The 20279-nt window shown below is 45.0% G+C and overlaps 1 protein-coding gene across 1 annotated transcript in view; it reads left to right on the top strand.

The window, feature by feature from the left end:
- Positions 1 to 20279, top strand: part of DOCK2 (dedicator of cytokinesis 2) — a 403190-nt gene that overhangs the window by 357560 nt on the left and 25351 nt on the right. The window contains exons 35-41 of the mRNA XM_080804304.1: positions 3757 to 3913; positions 5859 to 5899; positions 9561 to 9651; positions 10436 to 10555; positions 14134 to 14223; positions 16101 to 16205; positions 18216 to 18357. Of these exons, the coding sequence (XP_080660430.1) occupies positions 3757 to 3913; positions 5859 to 5899; positions 9561 to 9651; positions 10436 to 10555; positions 14134 to 14223; positions 16101 to 16205; positions 18216 to 18357 (746 nt within the window). The remainder of the gene's footprint in view (positions 1 to 3756; positions 3914 to 5858; positions 5900 to 9560; positions 9652 to 10435; positions 10556 to 14133; positions 14224 to 16100; positions 16206 to 18215; positions 18358 to 20279) is intronic.

The following is a 20279-nucleotide window of genomic DNA, read 5'->3' as shown; positions in this document are numbered from 1 at the left end:
GCCTCAGTTTCCTTACCTGGAAATTGGGGATAAAAATACTATCCAGCTCTTAGAGGGTTTTTTTTTTTTTAATATTATGCAAGAGAAGTCATGTAAAGTGCTTAGCACGATTTCTGATAACTGGTAAGTAGTCTGAAAATATTAGCTGTTGTTATTGTCGTTCTTCAGGTAGATGCTGATGTGGTTATTTGAAACCATGAGCCTACCTGTCATTTCTCCTCCAGGCTAGTCACTGTCAGTTCCTCCAACCCTTCTTCTCAGCCCTTCATTCAGGGCTTCCACTGGCATGTAGGGCCTCCTGTGGGCAAACATAATCCTGTGAGTACATGGCTTAGGAATATGACGGTGCCTCTGTGAATAGATAAGGGCTTCGCTTCCTGTGGCAGCTGCAGCCGTGCTTTAGGGCATAGAGTGGGGCTGAATTTCAGCCTTTATGGGCTCTTGTGCAGTGCACAAGCTATACAACCTTACACAACATCCCACTCCTCCCTATCCTCAGAAATGTCCTCAGAGCCCACTGCCATTTGTCCGTAACTGTCTTAATGTGAGGATTCCATGCTGAATGGAATAATTAGACACTCTATCCTGCTTTATTCCATCTGGAATAGAATGGAAAAATTCCATTGAGAATTTTTCTAGAAGTGGCAAGGGAGCTGGAAAGCTGAAAAGGACAGAGAATGTGTGTTCTAGGTCCAAGATCCCACCCAAATCAGTTCATTACCTGAAAGAGGGCCTGTCATATGTGGTGCTGCACACATCATTTTTAAAGGAATGAGTGAAAACCCAGTTCCATCATCACTGACAGAGTCAGCCTGGGCTCCTCCCTCCGAAGGCCTCCCACACGGAATGCAAATCAATTCAAGGGCAGGGTGAGCTCCCTCCACGCCCCTCCCCTCAAGGCAGGAGCATAGACATGGAATGGCTAGCAAGTGCTCTGCCACCTCTCCTTCCATTGAGTGAGGAATTATCTGCATCACCTAGAGGTTCCCAGGACCATTTTTCATTGTACTTGTCCTCAACTGAGGATTCAAAGGAAGGGAAGAGCTGGGTGACCTTGGCAGAACCTGTGGGCCTCATGCCTCCTCTATAGATTGATGATGTTAATAAGGCCCAACTCAAGGAAATTTTGTAAGTATTAAACAAGACACCAATAAAGTGGGTTTGCACAGCATCTGGAACACAGGAAGTACTCAATACTTGATAGTATTAATATACTACAGTTAGTTTTTATTTCTGTATCTGCTTCCCCTGCTACACTGTGATTTCCTGGAAGTCAGTGTCTTAATGATTTCTGAATCCGTAGTTCCTAGAACAGTATCTGTTGAGTGGATTGGTAGATGATGGTAGACAGTATACAGCCGGGTGATTTCCAAAGAATCTGCCGATCTATCTCACCAATCCTAGACCGTATGAGCAGCTTTCTTACCCTATGCCTAAAGAATAGTGAAACTAAGAAAGCCAGGACTGTGTTCTTCTAAACCCATGCTTCACAAAGGACCAATAGCACTAGCATAATCCAGGAGCTTTTTAGAAAGGCAGAATCTTGGGCCCAAGCCCAGATCTACTGAACCAGAATCTATTAACAGAATCTGCTAAGCTCCAGGTTATTCCCATGCACACTGAACTTTGCAAAGCCCTGGACTAAAGGAGGTGTTCTTCATGTTGCCTGCATATTGGAATCACCCAGAGAACTTTAAAAATAAAATACTGCTACCTGGCTCCCACTCCCAGAGATACAAAGTCATTGATTTTAGGGTGGGCATTGAGCTTTATAAAATGCTCCCCTGGGGATTCTAACATGTAGTTGGGACTGAGAACCACTAGTCTGGCTGCACTTAGGCGGTGAGATACCTTTTGGGTCTGAGCTGCCTGGGAGGCCATGAGGAATCAAACACTGGACAAACTTTGTCGCATTGTTATTAGCTTGGGAAGCAGGCTTGGAAGTGACTGTCCCAGAAGGAGTCAGGCACAGCTGTGACTGAGCCAGACAGGCCTAAATCACAGAGCAATTTGCATCTCTCATTGAGAGCCAGGGAACAGGTGCTTCTCCCACGGAGAAGATGGATTTTTCTGATCACAGCCACAGTTTGAGATGTCGCCTCCTTGCAGCCTGGTTTGGCTTCTGGGAGGAAATGACCCTCCAAAGTCCTTGCCTTTCTCACCTTTCCCTCCTAGGAGCTCTTGGGACCTAAGCTGCCACAGGGAAAGTAGCCAGAAACAAATAGTAGCCTGGGTAATTCTAGTCTACTCAAGATGCCTGAGAACAAACCACAATGTTTCTCTGTGGGAAAATAAGGAAGTATTTGGCTTGATTCCCAAGGTCACCACTTATTACAAGAGTGATTTGGGAAGGTCATTTAACCTCTCTGAGCCTTGATTCCCTCATCTATAAAATGAGGGGAATAATTTTTACTAGTCATAATTATCATGATGATTTCTTAAGAAAAAGTAATGAGGGAAAAAATAGAAAAGAAAAGAAAGAAGGAAAAGTGATTAGTACAGTGTCTGGTGCAGAATAAGTGATTAATAAAAAGCAGTCATTAATCAAAATTTTAATTCATCTGTCTCCCTTTGCCTAGCCTGTGGATCTCCTGAAAGTAGACATGATTTTTTTTTAATATATTTCTTATTTTTGTCTTTATCCCCATACCCACCCCACACAATGCCTATTATAGTGCTCAGCAACTAATAGATGCTTAAGGAATGCCACATTTTTTATTTTTACTTTTTAAAATTTAGAATACCAATATGACAACAAATGTAAATTTTTCAAATAACATACATGCATTTAAATTTTAAAAATGAGTACTTTCTCCTCCATTCTCCCACCTAGACCCCTTGTCAGAAGCAACCGCCATTAAGAGTTTGGTGTTTGTCCTTCCTGACCATTTCTGGTACATACAGAAATACGTGATGCAGACGTGCAAGTCTACTTACAAATGCTGGAGCCAGAATGTTGATCTTTAACAACTGTGTGACCTTGGACAAGTTAGTTGTCCTCACTGTGTCTTAGTTTCCCCATCTGCAAACATCCCATCTCATAAGACAATGATGGGAGATTGAATGATTTGCCATTTGTGAGACGTTTGGAATAATGCCTGGGACATGGTAGGTTCTATGTGAGCTGGTTAAATAAAAAACAAATATTGTTCTGAAACTTAGTTTTTCTCAGTGACCTGTATATTTTATGCAGAGCTTTTTGGGTCAAAGCATATTACTGTCTCATACTTTTTAATGTCTTCATAGAACTACATTTTGTGAATATGCTTTAATTTATTAGCCTTTTGCCTATTGATGGACATTTAAGATGGTTTCAACTCTTTCACTGTAGATACAATTTGTAAGTATTATAAATCTTTGCATGCTTCTGGGAATATTTCTGTCAAATAGATTCCCTGAAGTAGAATTGTTGAGCTGGAGATCGGGTATGTACACTTAAAATTTTGATAGATATTGTGAAAATTGCTACTCAAAAGGTTGTACTGATTTACTCCCTAGGTAGGTGTGTACAAGTGACCATTTCCCCACACCATTGCCCACACTGGACATTTTTTTCCCATTCTGATAGTGGGTGGAAAAATTAAATATTTGCTAAACTGTATGGACAAATAAGTGTGTAAATGAATATGTGATGAATCAATGAACAAAATGGGTCAACACATGAACCAGGGGAACTTGGATTCACTGGTTTATCTGCTCCCCTCCCACACCAGCACACTGGCCATGAGCTCACTGACCTCCCTTCTCTGCCCACAGCCTGATGGAGTGTGCTGCAGAGCACCCGACTATTTTCAAGTCGGTGGAAAACTTCGTGAACCTGGTGAAAGGCCTCCTGGAGAAGCTGCTCGATTACCGGGGTGTGATGGCAGACGAGAGCAAAGACAACCGCATGAGCTGCACCGTGAATCTGCTGGTGTGTGGGCTTGGCCACCTCGCCCCAAGGTCCCATCAGACCAGAGTTCTTGGGGCAGGCCTGGTGTGGGGTTTCGCTGTGCTTTTGATAGAGAAGTAGTGCTCAGAGCTTCACAAACCAAACAAAAGTGGGATTGAATCCCTACTCTGCCACCTACGCGCTCTGTGTCTTGAGGCCAGTAACTTCATTCTGCGCTCAGTTTCCTCATTGATGAAATGGGAATGAGTATTTTCTTTAGTATTAAATAAATACATTTTATGGAAGGGAAGTGGCCCTAGAAAATGGTGAAGAGTATGAGCTCTGGAGTTACATAGCACCTGGGTTCTCATCCTACCTCTGAAAATTAATAGAGTAGACAAGTCCAAGAAGTTTTCTGAAGGGTTTCATTGGCTTATCTATTCTATAGAGAAAATAATAGTAGCTATTTCTTGGGTTCTGCAGTCCAGGGACATAGTTAAATGTTTACTACATATTACTTTCTTTCTCTTACGGAATAGAGTAATCGAATGACCAGAATTTACAGCAAAGTAGTATGGGCCAGGCTAACCAGAGCAGCTAATCTCAAGTCCAGGCCCTCAACCCCTATACCACATGACCTGCCAAGGGTCATGAAAAGTCTCTCTTCTTATGTCCTGCCATACGGTCATGGGACAGGTAGTAGCAACCCTAGCACTTCACACCATCACTGGTTTAAATGAATGAAGTTGGCCAAAAGACCATGCGGCATCCATCATATCAATGCCCCCCTGCCAAGCTCAATGCTCCAGAAATATAAATCCTGTCCTATAGCTCCTTTGTGTGGTCTCTGTTTACCCTAAGTGGACTCCCTTTTTAACAGCCTAGATATTGCCATCGATTTTTTGAAAGGCCAAGGGGAGTTTAAAAATCCTGATTACAGCAGAAAGGAGTTCACTGCTAATAACTCCACCAGGTCCAATTTACATAAAGAGCAAGAAGAGGGGTTTTCAGGAGTTTAGCAATTTCTCTCTACGGAGAGGCAGAAGTTAGTTGAAGAAAATGACCTTCAACAGTCGAACTCTGACCAGGGAGAGAGTTTGGGACAGACCAATCCACAAGCAATTTTAATTAGACCCTGCTGTCTTTTGGTGTGGTGTAAACATGGCATCAGGAAGGAGGACAGGAGGAGGGTGTCGGGGAGCTGAGGTCTAGTGTGGCTCTGCCACCCGCGCACTGTGTACCCTAGAACACACCACCTCCCTTCTCTGAGCTTCCAGTGCCCCTGGGTACACTGGGTTAAACCAGGGTCTTCTCAGTGTATGGCTCATGGGTCAGACCATGACCTCTTGGCTCAGAACTTGTGAGGACTCATTTACAAATGCATGAGATTAGGATTTCTGGTGGCGGATCCCGGGACCACTTCTAGTGTACATGACCCCCAAGCTTGAGTCGGGCTTCCTAGTATTACCAAGTTTAAGTGTTTTTGACTGTGGAGTCTCCTCGTAACTCCTCATACTGCTGTACCAACAGGAGTTATGACTGTTATTCTCCCTGAGATCAATTACTATTCCTGTTACTCTGATTTCCCGCTATTACCACCGAGTCCAACCAGCTCCATCTGAGTACTAGGTCTGAGCTTGCCAACATCAAGCTGGGCTGCCTTTTGTTGCAGACTCTGTCAAAGTGGACCGCCTCCATCTTGACAGTGCCCCTTTCAGCACAGCAAATAGCTCAACCTCACCCCTGATATAGGATGGCTGGGGTACCCCCTCTTTCCCTATACAGTCTAAGATTCAGGGAAGTGACTTTCAAGGAAGAATCTCTTAAGAAGGGTGTTTGACGCATTCAGGGAAGTAAATTTTGTGCTCCCATCTCAGGGCCCCCAGGTAGAAAGCAGCCGTCTTCCTTGTATCTCCTTCTCTACGTCCTCTACCCCTGCCGTTCTGCAAAGAAAAACACTCATCACTGTTTTTCCTCCACTCCCTAGAATTTCTACAAAGATAACAACCGGGAAGAGATGTACATAAGGTAAGATTTTTGTTTTCTAAAACCCAGACCTGCTGTGTCATTCTCTTGCTCTGTATCCTTTGGTGGTTCCCCACTGTCTTCAGGATAGAATTTAAACTTATCTTCTGAACACTAGGTCCCTCTCTGTCTGATTCCTATCAATGTTTCCAGATTCAACTCCTTTCATTCTCCTATAAGCAGCCCCCCATACTACATGGAGTTCTGTGACCTGCCATACTATTTTGCTGTGTCCACAGGCCACACTTTCTTTAACCATCTTTGTGGACTGAGCTGGTGAAATGCATCTACATTTGTTGAAGGCTGGCACATGAGGCCCAAGTCCAGGGTTTATGAAGCATGTAGTGAGACCATTGGCCACCCAGTTTCAAACAGAAAAAAAAATACCAAGATGCATGGTATCAGCTTCCTTGCAGGCATTTAAAAGACATTTATTTGAATATATCACGAAGGGGGGCTTTTGGGGGATATTAGCCTGGAGCAAAAAACTCCCTTGCCAGTTTTTCTCAGAATCTCATATTTTTTTCACCAAGGTTTTTTTTGTTGTTGTTGTTGTTATTTTTACTCATTACAAAAATAATGCATACTTATTGCTGAAACAACAGCAACAAAAAACTTATAAAATATAGACAAAAACAAAAGAAATGACATAAACTACCATAATCCATACATATTCTCAGACCCTTTTATATTTATATATAGATAGAATTCTATGCATGCATATTTTTTACAAAAATGAGATCATATTGCTCATAATTTATTCTTTGCTTGACAAGTATTCCATGTCAACAGATGAATTTCAACATCATTTTTAATGAAACTATAAAATTCTCTTTCCAGAATATACCATAATTCATATAGCCAGTCCTATATTGTTGAACATTTAGGTTGTTTCCAACTTTTTTCTATCGTAAATAGCACGACGACAGCATTTTTAGGCATATGTCTTATGTGCCCAAGATCTGTCTTGCACATATCCTCGTGAGACAAGAGCCCACAGACTAGAAGTTTAACAAGCCTTTTCAAGCCTTTTGACCCATTCTGTCAATGGCCAGAGACTCCAAGTCTGAACCTACTCTGCTATTATTGCAGATATTTTTAGGTACTTAGTTTAGCATTATTCCAGGAATAGGAACTATCATTTGGATAAAAGATAATTCCATAGGCTGTCCTAAGCTTAGACAGTATTTATAACTTCACTAGACAGGACTTATTATAACAGTACAAAGCTTTGGAGTCCCAAGGGCCTGGGGTCTTCACCTTGTCTTCTCCGTGACCCTGGATAAGATCATCCAGTCTCTCTGGGCTGAAATTTCCCCTTATAGAATGTTTCTATTCTACCTTCTGTTTTGAGGATTAAATGAGATGCTATAGGTAAAGTGTCTGGCACATAGATCCATCCCTCCAACCTCTTTTTTCTCCTTCCCATTTTAGAAACACAGATGGTGAGCCCCAGATCTCCATAAGCTCTGGAGATTTGAGTTCTGTTGTAATCTAGGAAAACTGCATTTGCCTAAACCAAACAATGTAACAGGGTATAGTCAGAAAACCTGTTCTGTTTGGCAGGCATAGTATTTAAAAACATTTTTAAATTGGTTGCCAAAATTTGAAAAATCTAGGGATTTTACATAAAAATAAGAATTTCCCTCTTCTAAAAGACTCAGAAGGTGTAGCAACACTGCACCTCTTTCTGCCTGACAAATCTGGAGTACTGTGGACATGACCCTGTCTCCATTCCCCATTGAATTTCGTCCTGCCTACCTCACTCAAGCTGCCCATCTGGCCTGTGTAGGTATTTGAGCTTGAATCCCTGGTCAGGTCCATCAGGATGTTTTCCTTTGGCGTCTATAGTAGATCACCAAATCCTTGAGTTGGCAAAGGAGAGGAGAGGGTGCCTTGGTTGATCAAGTAGCTGAAAGTAGCAGGAAATCTGTCCCTCTGGCTGCTCTCTTAAAGGTTTTTGGGCCCAGCCATCTAGGGATTTAAGGGACCAAGGATGGGCAAGAAGATATAAGATAGGATTCACCATGCACATAGAAAACCTCTAAAGAAACCTACAGGAACCTGTAAAGGTAGAACACATGCTCAACACTCCCTACATGCAAGCCACATGCAATTCCACTGAGAGCTCCGATTGATGAGAAGAAAAATGGGGACAAGAGTGGAATGGCCATGACTGTAGAGGCAGAAATTGTTGATGCTGAAACCTGATTCCACCTATTTCTTGCTCTACTTTAACTTAAATCTGTTTTCTTTTTTTGTTTTTAAAGATTTTATTTATTTATTTGACAGAGAGGGAACACAAGCAGGGGGAGTAGGCGAGAGAGAGCCTCCCCACTGAGCAGGGAGCCTGATGCAGGGTTTGATCCCAGGACCCCGTGATCATGACCTGAGCCAAAGCCTAACTACTGAGACACCCAGGGGCCCCAAATCTGTTTTCTTATCTATGAAAGGATGATTGGGAGGATGAATTGATATGACATATAAAGTACCCATTTGTTGGATGAGTGAAAGAGCAAATCTTTCTACCTGGGATATTTATCCCTCACTCATCCCCTTACTTCTAGATCGAAACCCAACTGCCATGCTATAGAAACTTTTCTAGAAGTCCCTCCTCTCTCCACCTAGATGAATTCTGTTCTCATGGTACCACAGACCTCTCCTTCACAACATAGATCACACATGAATTTTTGAAATGGAGAGTCATCCCAGGGTTCAGAACCAGAACTTCATATTGCAAAGGGAGAGAAGGTGGAAATGTGGTTGTGGTTGAATAGTGTATTTTTCCTACTGACAGCTCAAGGTCTCCACATGAATATCCAATCTTGAGGCCCTGATCCACTTCTTTTTCTTACCAGAAAACACACTTGTTTTATACCAAGAGAACACTGAAGACAGCTGTCCTTTACAGTGCTGTGGCTTTTTCATTCTCCTGGACTGGTACCATGTTTGGAGCACAGGCTCTGGAGACAATTAGCCTGGGGTCATGTTCCAGCTATTCCAGTTATTAACACAAGACTTCATTTTTTTTAAGTATTTTTTAAAGATTTTATTTATTTATTTATTTGTCAGAAAGAGAGAGAGAGAGAGCACAAGCAGTCAGAGTAGCAGGCAGAGGCAGAGAGAGAGAAGCAGGCTCCCCACTGAGCAAGGAGCCCAACACGGGACTTGATCCCAGGACCCTGGGATCATGACCTGCGCTGAAGACAACAGCTTAACCACCCGGGCGTCCCTAACACAAAACTTCTGATGAGTTATTCATCTTGCCTTCCTTAATTTCCTTTACTTGTCGTATTTCATTGGCCAGAATCTTCAGTATCAAGTTGCATACTGGCTGGGAGGGTACTTAAATTCTCTAGGCCATAGTCTTTTCATCTGGAAGTGGGAATTCTCAAAAAATCCATCTCCCAGGGTTGCCATGAGGATTAAATGATCTAAGCCTTTCAAAATACTTAGCATGGTACCTGTCACACACGAAGTATCTCACTAACACCAAAGGCTGCTGTCGTTGCCCGTGTAGGAGGAGCTGATTATCAAAAGTGGAGGACTCCTTTGTGATCCTAAGGGGTGCCTAGTTATTCTGTATGACTCTCCTCTGTAAGGAGGCCTTACCTCCTGCCTCCTTACCACTGAACTTGGTAACCTAGCATATTTCCCTGCACAGGTACCTGTACAAACTCCGTGATCTTCACCTGGACTGTGACAATCACACAGAGGCTGCCTACACACTCCTTCTCCATACCTGGCTTCTCAAGGTACTGCCCTTCCAATGAAAGTGATTTGTGCTAGGATCTCTATGGGGCCCCAACAACAAATTAAAGAGTTAAGAAAGAAAGAGAGAAAAGAGAAAGGAAAGAAAGAGAGGAAAAGAAGTAGAAAATGAGGGAGAAAGAGAGAAACAGAAAGGAAGGGAAGAGATGAAAGGAAAGGAAAGGAAAGGAAAGGAAAGGAAAGGAAAGGAAAGGAAAGGAAAGGAAAGGAAAGGAGGAAAGAATTAGCCAATACATTTTGTTTTGCTGTGTCCCCAAACTCTTGACCTGGCCAGTTACTTCTCTGCACTGCTTTGCCTGGTCATATAAAGCTTCAAGTGACTTTCGCATTTAGCAACAACAATAACCGCCCCCCCAAAATACGTTTTATAGTTCTATATAACATCCAAACATCCACTATAAATCATCAGCATGCCCAGTGAGCTGTTCTTCTCCTCTTGAAAACAGTATTGTAACTGGACAACATCTAAAGGATTTCCTTTGGCTTTTGAAAAGCTGGGACCCTGTCTCATAGGGGTTCAGGGAAAATACCTACAAATCATACACATGAGCCAAGAGAGAGTCGAATAAGCACCACTTGGCAAAAATCAGGAGGCACTTCCCAAATGGATACTGCAGCCCAGCAAACCTCTGACCACTCACAACCAGGGTGGCGGGCAAGCTGGCAGAGGTGCCGGCGGGGCTTCCTCCCGCTTCTCATTAGTGAGGAAGACACCTGCCTCTGGCTGCCTCTCAGCCCTGGGTGACTTCGTGTGTCTTTTCTCCTCAGTGGTCGGATGAGCAGTGTGCCTCGCAGGTCATGCAGACAGGCCAGCAACACCCCCAGACTCACCGACAGCTGAAGGAGACGCTCTATGAGATCATCATAGGCTACTTTGACAAAGGAAAGGTAATTTGTCCCTGTCTTTCCTCTCTCTGTGTGACCTTAGCCATGGGAAAGGGTGGTTCCTTCTTATACTCCGCACCCCATCCATCTACAGGTCTGGTCAGCTCTCCCTCCCAATTCTAAGTCTGATCACTTGAGTCCACCTTCTCACCACCTCAATTTAAGTCCATTGTTCACTTGGTTACTCAGAGGGTTCTCAGCAATCTGCCTGTTTCCTCTATTGCCTCCAACAGATCATCCTTCACAGATCATCCTTCAGACAGAAAATGGGGATCATTAAACATACACTGGATCTCATCATTCTCCTGTTTACAGTCATCTCTATGGCTCCCTCATTCCACCAGAATGATTACACAATCCTGCTCATGACCTGTGAGGGCCCACGTGACCTGTCCTCTGACTGCTTCCCTATTTCATCCGTGCCAGCTCCCACAAGTTGCATGCCACACTCCTTTCCACGTCGGGTTCTTTGCACTTGCTTTTCCCACCTTCGAACATTTTTCCTCCATAGTTTTCCATTGCAGGCTCCTTCTCACAGCTCAGAGCTCTGCTCAGACATCACGTCCTCAAGGACCTTCCCTGACCAACCTGGACAAAACAAATTTTAAAATGCCGTGAACACAGAGACTTGTCCACTGCTGAATCCCTAGTGTCAAGCACAGAGCCTGACATGTGGAGTCAAATAAATATATGTTGAACAAGTGAATGAATCGAGTGACTGAATGACCCTGCGATGCTATCACTGATTTCTAACAGTAAGGACAAAATGTTTGGTTGGGTTTGGTCAAGAGATTAGGCAGACCAGCTGCTACCCATCTCCCAGTTTCCAGGTGTCTTTAGGAAGCACCAACCCAAATGCACCCATTTGTCCTACAGGAGATGTGGCGTGTCGGCTAATTGCTCAGGCTCCTTCCTGGATTCAAACCTTGCTCCTCTACTACCTACAGTTCCCTTGACCTCTTAGAGACTCCAGTTCCCACCCAAGATAGTGATAGTAATACTACGTACTTCCTAGTGTTGTTGTGAAAATTAGGTGAGAGAGCGCATGTCGAACAACTGTACTATCTTCTTAAGTTTTAGCTCTCACCCTTACCCTCCTCTGCCTTCAAGGCCCCAGTGACTCGGCCACTTCCTCCATTAAGCTTTTCTTGAGTCCTCCAGCTTACCTACAGCCCTCCCTCTCCTCTGAATTACAAGGTCTCTTACAGCTTATCGGGACATAATTTAATGGACTTAATTTTGGTCTGTTCTGTCGCTGCAGTTCATTGTATCTGTCTTAGCCTGATCTCCCCACCTTCCCTGGAAAGACAAAATGAGGTAATGTCTGTAGAAGGGCTTATAAATTCCCAGGAGCTGAGCAGTTGGAGACCACTGTTTTGATAATTTACAATTATAAGCCTCTTGAGGGCAAAGAGTCTGCCATTTCTGGAACCTTCTGCCCTACTGGCATCAAGGCAGAGCTCATGATTTGTTTACAGCTGATTCGGTCCATCACAGTGTGAACGCCCAGAAGGACATGTTGAACTTTATCCTCTGCAAAGTATCCAGTTCAACTCACTCTGTGCTGAGCAGAGAGAAAAAAGACACCATCCCTCATCTCCAGCTGCTTATCATCTAGTTGGCAAAACAGACATGCCAGTCATGATCTTTTTTGCATAGTACCCTTTGGAGTTGTACAATAATGGAGGATGAGGGAGGGAAAGTCAGTGCCAAGGTACTTTGGGAGCAGAGAGGAGAGAACAGATGGGTACAGCTTACTCTGATAGCCACTGCTGTGGAAGTTTCCAGAACGAAGCCCACACTCTTCAGCATCCCTTTACCTTCCTTTCTCCACACCTCCCCTCATGGAGATTTATTGCTCCAGAAACACACAAGGGCTTTCTCCTCCATTAGTCCACCTGTCAATACTTGTGGACTCCTCTATATCCCTTAAAACCCAGTTCTCACATCTATTTATGTGTATCTTTACCCACGTGTGTTTCATGGAAGAAGAGACTGTGTCTTCTCCATATTTACGTTTTTCCGATCACTGTATGCAAAATCAAGCCTGGAAACCAGCAGGTGCTCCAAAGTTACTGTATGAGATTCAGAGGGATGAGTGACTGTCAGAGGTCCCAGTGACCATGTGGGAAGACTCAGGGAGAAATCCTAAGGTATCTGACTCCCCCGCGGCCCCTTAATTGTCTCTTAACACATGGGGAGAGCATTTCTGGCATATTATGGTAGGAAGTTGGCAAATACCTACGCATGAGCCAGACAGTCCCCTGACCCAGCCCAGGGACTATATCACCATCTTCTTGTCAGGCTTAAGAGAAGAGAAGCCCCAGCCCAGTCTGGACCGTGGACTTGGTTCCTCCTGGCACATAAAGCATTTTTATGCCCTTCACTAAGTTGTCCACGGGTTTACAGCCATGGCTCCTCCACTCGGCACTTGCTTTTATTTATTTTTATGCTTGGATGCAGAGAGAGAGCATTTTTGCTACAAAGCACACACTACATTTTGGCAACCTCCCCTCTCTCCTTCCCCACCTCCCCTCACTTCTTCATTTAGATGCATTTTCCATTTTAAACTGAATATGAAATGTGATGGGTGTCCCTTGAGATTGCCAGATCTCCAGCCCACTCTGCATCTCCCCCGCCTCCCTGCAGAGGCTCCCGACCCCCTTCAGTCTAAGATGGAAGGATGATCTATTGGATTCAGCCTAAGACAGAGCAGAGGAAATGGAAAATCCCCTATATCCAGGGTTTATTTTTTAGCATTTTTTTTCAAATGGAAAAGACCTATTTACAAAAACTTCTCTTTTTTTTTTTTTTTTTTTTTTTAAAGAGAGGGAGTGGGGGTGTGGGGCGGAGGGAGAGGAAGAGAGAGAATTTTAAGCAGGCTTCATGCCCAGTGTGGAAACCAACATGGGGCTCAATCTCATGACCCTGAGATCATGACCTGAGCTGAAATCAAAAGTCAGACACTTAACCAGCTAAGCCATCCAGGTGCCCCTTACAGAAAGTTCTAATCACTCTTTTTATGCTCTAGTTTCAGATCCGTCCCCACCTCTATATAGCCCCTCCCCACTCATACACTCCAAATAACCCCATTAGGAAGTGACAGGTATAAAATTTTGGTTATGTGAGATGAATAAGTTCTAGAGACCTGCTGTCCAACCCTAGGTCTATAGTTGATAATCCTTGGGTCACACCCAGGTGTGCATTCTAGCCCAGCTGTTGGTTGGGCGTGTGACCTGGGACCGTGTTTCTGCCTATCTGAACCTCCATTTCTCATTTGGGAAATGCAGATGTTACCAGTCACCTCCCAGATCAGCTGTGAAGAACCAAAGAGCATGCAATTAAAGTATTTGTCCCCTTCTCTGACTGCTCCATTATTTGTCACAAAACTAGAGTGAGGGGCAGAGGAAGGGTCATGCTCCCTGGGAGGTACCTGGCTCACTGTGCATGGGGCTGGGCCTGGGTCTGAGGGAGGCTTGCAGTGCAGTCCCAGGAGGCGTGCTGCCCCAAGTCCCTTCCTCAGCAAGGTTCTGCAAGCGTGGAGGTGCCTCCTAACTTTTGTGTTCATGACCTTCCTATAGATGTGGGAAGAAGCCATCAGTCTGTGCAAGGAGCTGGCGGAACAGTATGAGATGGAGATCTTTGACTATGAGCTCCTGAGCCAGAACCTGGTAAGGTTGGGTGCCCAGGGCCTCGGGCTCCCTAGGGAGGCTGGCAAGAGGAAGTGGGAGGCCAGGCGGGGTCAGGACTACAGAAAAGGACTGGAAGTAGGACCTGGGCTGAGGAAGGCTGCTGCAAGCCTTCCTTCTAGTTGGGAATATTTCCAGAGGGAGTATTCTGGGAAAACTCATCAGCAACAGTTTCCCGGATGGAGTGGTAAGTACCTGCTTGGCACCGGGGCGGCCACTGCTGTTGCATACCCGATAAACACTGGGCTACATTTGCAGTAAAATCCCCACAAATCACTAAGCCAATTAAATAAAAACGCAAATTTGTGCTTTCTGATTAACAGATAAATCACATTAAAATGTTCCCCATCTGGCCATTCCCCATTAGCTCCTCGGTGCTGGTGATTTTGTGGGGGTGGGTGGAAAGTGGGGGAAGCCAGCCTAGTCTGCTCATGCTGCAGATGCCAGGGCTTGGTGGGGAAGTGGCCTCTGTAGGGACAATGCAGGACATCCTGGCTGCTCCTACTGCTCGGACACCTCCCACAGATTTCCTGGCCCCCTCAGACTCAGGACCCCGGTGCCCCATGTTGGCCTATTTAGAAGACCAGTCCAGCTGTGTCCAGGAAACTCTAAAGCAAGAGTCAGAATGTGGAGAGATGATTTATGGCTTTTTTGAGGGGGGAAATGTGTACTGAGTACAGTGTTCTTGTTAAAAACAGCTGAGCTGTTAGCTGTTTGTACTGTGTGTAAAATACAATGCAAACACACATGCAGTCATACCAAGAGACACTACATCTACCCCATATACATCCACATAGATGTTTGCAGACATGGAAACACGCATGCCTTCTAAACATGTGCATTCATGTGCTTGCACACAGACACACATGGAGTGCACACTCATGTACATTCACATACATTCAGTACACATTTGTATGCACACATACGTACACAAAACACACATTCGTTTGTACACATGCACACACATGTCCCACACACATTTGTGTACACATGCACACACACAGCACACATGTGTGCACATGCAACACACATGCACACATGTATGCACAGCACAAGGGCACATGTACCCTTGATACACATGTACACATACATGTGCATGGAACACATGCTTATGTGTGCACACGTGGTGCACATGTGATCACACACATGCACACACATAGTACAGATTCATGCGCCTGCTGAAGTACATGCACATCCGTGCTCCAAGGCTCTGCTGCACAGGCTTGTGTTCACACACACTTATCTCCATTGTGTCAAATGTAAGAAGCCATCGGCGTGAGATGTGGTATTCTTTTCATGTACCCTGTCATGATATCTGTCTAACTAATAGCAATTGTAAGATGCTAGTAGATGTAAAGTAAGATGTAAACTCTTTTCAGAGATGTTAACATATGAAAACACACACCTCTCAGAATTGATGAAATATGTGAAGTGTGCACACACAGGAAGCCATCTATATCCAGGCATATTTGTGCATCTGTAGAGCCTCATAAACACATGCCTTGTGTGCCTGGGGGGGGCAGCAGTGTGTCGAGGGGGCTCTGGACAGCTTGCTGGATTCAGCCCCACACTTACTCGCTGCATTAGGAAACACCATTTCTTTCTCTGCAAAATAGAGATACGATACTTGGGAATTATTACAAGGATGATGCAAGTAAGCGAGCTAGTATTCAATATGGAACTTGGTATAGTGTAAATACAGCTATTGCTGTGATGTTTATAGACATATCCACAGACATGCAAACATGTGCACTGGGCATCTTGGTATAATGGTCATGTCTCAAGTGTGGTCTCTCTGAGCTGAATCTGCCTTTGTTGCGCATCTATGCTGTTATAAGTTATGAGTTTTCTCCTTCCAGATGCAGCAGGCAAAATTCTATGAAAACATCATGAAAATCCTCAGGCCCAAGCCAGACTACTTTGCCGTTGGATACTATGGCCAGGGATTTCCCTCCTTTCTGCGGGTGAGTGTGCTGGTGACAGACACCCAGGCCAGCGGCCTGCGGCCTCTCAGTTGTCACTTTGTGCTTTGAGGATCTACTTATCCTCAAACTCTGTGCTCTCCGGGTTCCGAGTGCTGCCCTTCCCCCATCACACACCCAGTCCCTTCCATCATCACCACCCTCAGCCACCCCGTGTTTCTCTAGACGTGCAGCAACCAGAGCTGCCCCGTGAGGTAGTAGCTCCCTGTCCCTTGAGTGAGGAGTTCAAGGAGAGCCGGAGGACCTCCGCTACCCAGCAGGCAACGCAGAGCAATCGTTCTCAGACCCTTTGGGCTCAGGAATCTCTTTTCTATCTGAAAAATTATTGAAGTCCTCCATGAACTTTTATACTTAAAGACTCTCCATATTTACCATATCCAAAATTAAAACTAAGAAAATTTAAAAATATTTATCAATGTATTTAAAAATAATCAATCAAGTTATGTTAACATAACTTGTGTCTTTATGAAAAATAGTGTGCATTTTCCCACATTATCCCATAAAAATGTATGCAAACAGTAAGATTGTTTCATATTTCTGCAAATCTCTTTAATGTTTAGATTAAGAGAGAACAACTAGGTTCCTATACCTGTGTCTGCATTCAGTCTGTCATGATAATACACATCATGCAGGCTCTGGAAAATTCTACCATACATCTGAAAGAATCAGAGTGAAAAGGCAAATACCAGCTGACCATTGTTATGAAGAGTGTTCCTTGGTCTTATGAGGTCCCAAAAGGGTCCCAGAGACCCTCAGATGTTTCTGGAACATACTGTCTGAACCAATGCTCTTGTGGATTATTCACTGATCATGTAGAGAGTTGGACTAGGTCAGCTATAGGCTTCCTTCCTATAGGACTCCTTCCAGTGAGCCTATGATTCAGTTCTGAGATCAAGGAGATACAAAAGAAACAGCAAATCTGATCTTTGACCTTACTTGATTTACAGTCCAGTCCAAGACATAAGTCTCTCCCTGTTACCAGTCAATGTGGGAATCAGAGTGGGCTCAGGGGAGAGAGCCCATAGCCTGCAGAAGAGGTCGATAGTAAGGCGTTCCTCGATGGAACAGAGGTGGCTTCCCAAACCTGCTTGTTCATCAGAACGCCCTGGGGATCCTACTCCCATAGATCCCATTTCAGTAGGTGTGGAGCAAGGCCTGGGGAACTGAACTTCTAGAAGTTTCTGAGTCCCATCTGTCAGTCCCTCAGATTTGATAGCACTGATAATGCAGAGGTGACAGATGAGGACTTGGACCGAAGAACTTCCGGACCATTAGAAGTGGCACAGATGGTACAGATACAGCCTAGAACAGGGTTTCTCAACCTCAGGACTAGTGACATTTTAGACCAGGTTATTCTTCGTTATGGAGGCTGTCCTCTGCATCGAGGGACATGTAGTAGCATCCTGGGTCTCTACCCACATGGTTCTAGTAGCTCTCCCTTCCCCAAGCTGTGACGACCGAAAATATTTCCAGAATTGCCAGGATCCCTTAGGAGGTGAAATCACCCCCAATTTGAAAACTACTGATTTAGAGGAGGCTAACACAGTCAAGGAAGGATAAAGAGTGTATTTCTATGGATCTAGAGCCAGGAGCCAGGAGATGAAGGACCCGAATGCTGGGACCTTCCACCCTGCAGGCCCAGCCCACATGGCCCATGAAAGGCAGGAGGGATGTTTTGTGGTCATGTAATCAGAAGAGCAGGTATGACACATTGAAAGGAGAGTGAGGAATAATTCTGAAAACTGTCCATAAGACAATCTGAAGTTCTCAGCACCCATGATCCCCTCTCCTTTTAGAATCAAACTTTTGAAAGAAGTGGTATGCCTAGGTTGGTGAGCTGAGCTTCTTGCTATGGTGGGGAAGCAGAAAGGAGAGAGATCTACAGGAGGTCATCCTAGATCTGTGCTCATGTCACAAGCCTCCCAGCTTTGCTTGCATCACATTCTCCAAGCCTGGGCCCTGAGATCTCTGTTGCGTGTCATTTCTCTGCAGAACAAAGTATTCATCTACCGAGGGAAGGAGTATGAGCGGAGAGAAGATTTCCAGATGCAGCTGATGAGCCAGTTCCCCAATGCAGAGAAGATGAACACAACCTCTGCCCCTGGGGACGACGTCAAGAATGCCCCAGGCCAGTGTATCCTTGGAGAATGGCCCAACCAGGGTCCAGGCAGAGGCAGCTCTGCTGGGACTTTAGACCACAGAGCCCCACCTTAGAGCTTAGAGCTGCTGCCAGAATCATGGTAGTGGTGCCAATTTTAGTGTCCAACGTGGGATCCAAAGAATCCATCTCGGGAAACTCTAAACGTTGCATTCATTGACCAATTCACTCATTCAATCATTCTCATAATGAACACAATCAGGCCCTCACTCTGTGCCAATCATTGTGCAGGGTGCTGATGATCACACTCACAAAGTGGTCCTACCTTCAGGGAGCTTATAGTCTAGCAAGTAAAAGAGACACCAAACAACTAATTGTACCATTTACTGTGTTTATACAAATGGGATTAATGCCAAGAGGAGGCCATGCAGGATACTGTGATCGGGAGAGCAGAGATGGCTTCCTTGAGGAGGGTAATGTTGAATGTTAGCAACCAACCAAAGGCTGGTGGGAGGCAGGGAGAATGGCCCAGACAGAGGAAAGAACTGTCATGTGCCCAGACCTCAAGTAAGAAGGGGCACAGTAGGTTCCAAGAACTGAAGTAGTGTCACATTGCTCTTACAGTAAGATCAAAACTCCTGGATGAGGCCAGTAGGCTGTCCACCATCTGACCCTCTGATTCCTGCCTGCCTCTCCAATGTCATTGCTCCCTCCCTGTGATTCTGTCTCCCTCTCATTCCCCTCTGACCACAGTGGCCTTGTTTCTGTTGCCTGAACACACCTAGCTGGTTCCCCCTGGGCCTCTGCATCTTCTGTTCACTCTGCATGCCATGCCCTTCTCCTAGCTCCTTTCTCGCCCATCAGACCCTAAGTTGGTGTCACCTGCTGTAGGAGCCTCTCCTAGTCACTTATGTAAAGTGGCCTTTTCTGAACTCTTCATGAGCCTCATATCTCAAACCTTGTTTGTTTCCTTTAGAGAACTGATCTCACTGTGTTATTTCTTGTGCTTTTTAAAGGTCAACATAAGCTAGACTGCAAGCTCTGGGAGGGCAGAGGCCTTCACTGCCTTGTTCATGGCAGTACCCCCTCCCCCAGCCTGCCCCGGTGCACAAAGCCGACACTGAGAAATTCCTTGTTGATTAATACAAAGACAAGGGGAGTAAGAGAGAAAGCGAAGAGAGATAGACAAATAGAGACAAGAAGGAAGAGAGGACACAGGGAGGGAGCCAGCTCATTGGAGTCCGCAGAGGAGGGCAGAGGAAACACGAGATGATGCCAGTGAGGTTGGGTAGGCGGTGGTGTTTGTAGGGCCTGGAGGTGACATGGAGCAGGAGACAGGACTCCTGGGAGCAGAGAGCGTATGACCTGAGGATCAGGCAGACAGCTGAGTGGAGAGGCGCTCACCCACACTGGCTCCCCGCACCACACCCCGTAGCAAAAATTAAGTTACAGCCTTTAAAATGGGGTTGACAAGTCGCATGGCTGGTCTGCTAAGTCTGCCGAACCTTAATCCAAATATTTTTCCCTTGGGTGATAAATATGCATCTGTAACCTTTTCATTATGCTCACCTGCCCTTCATGCCTGCTCTACCACGGTATTTGCAAGAGGAAATGCAACTAGTCCTGGGGCTGCCTGGTTACAAATGCAGTTTTGGTTAGAGTGGAGATAGATTAGTACTGAGGCCCTTCTCCAGTGGACTTGTGGTGTGGACTAGATCTGCGGTCTTGTAGCTTGGGGTGGAGGGAGAGCGTGTGTTACCGGGCCATCTCATCATCTGGGGGACTGATTCAGTGCCAGGAATCAGGTGGAAAAAGATAAAGGGCTGACATTCACTAAGTGTCCTCTTCATGCCATGCATGAGAATGAACGCTTTGTAAACATTATTTCCTTAACACCCATAAAACTCTATAAGATGGGTATTATTTTTGTCCTAGTTCATAAGGAAGGAATGTGTAGG

This window comes from Martes martes (genome assembly GCF_963455335.1).
Source record: "Martes martes genome assembly, chromosome: 5".
NCBI lineage: Eukaryota > Metazoa > Chordata > Mammalia > Carnivora > Mustelidae > Martes > Martes martes.
The sequence above is the reverse complement of the archived record's forward strand: the minus strand, read 5'-3'. Positions and strand labels throughout refer to the sequence as shown.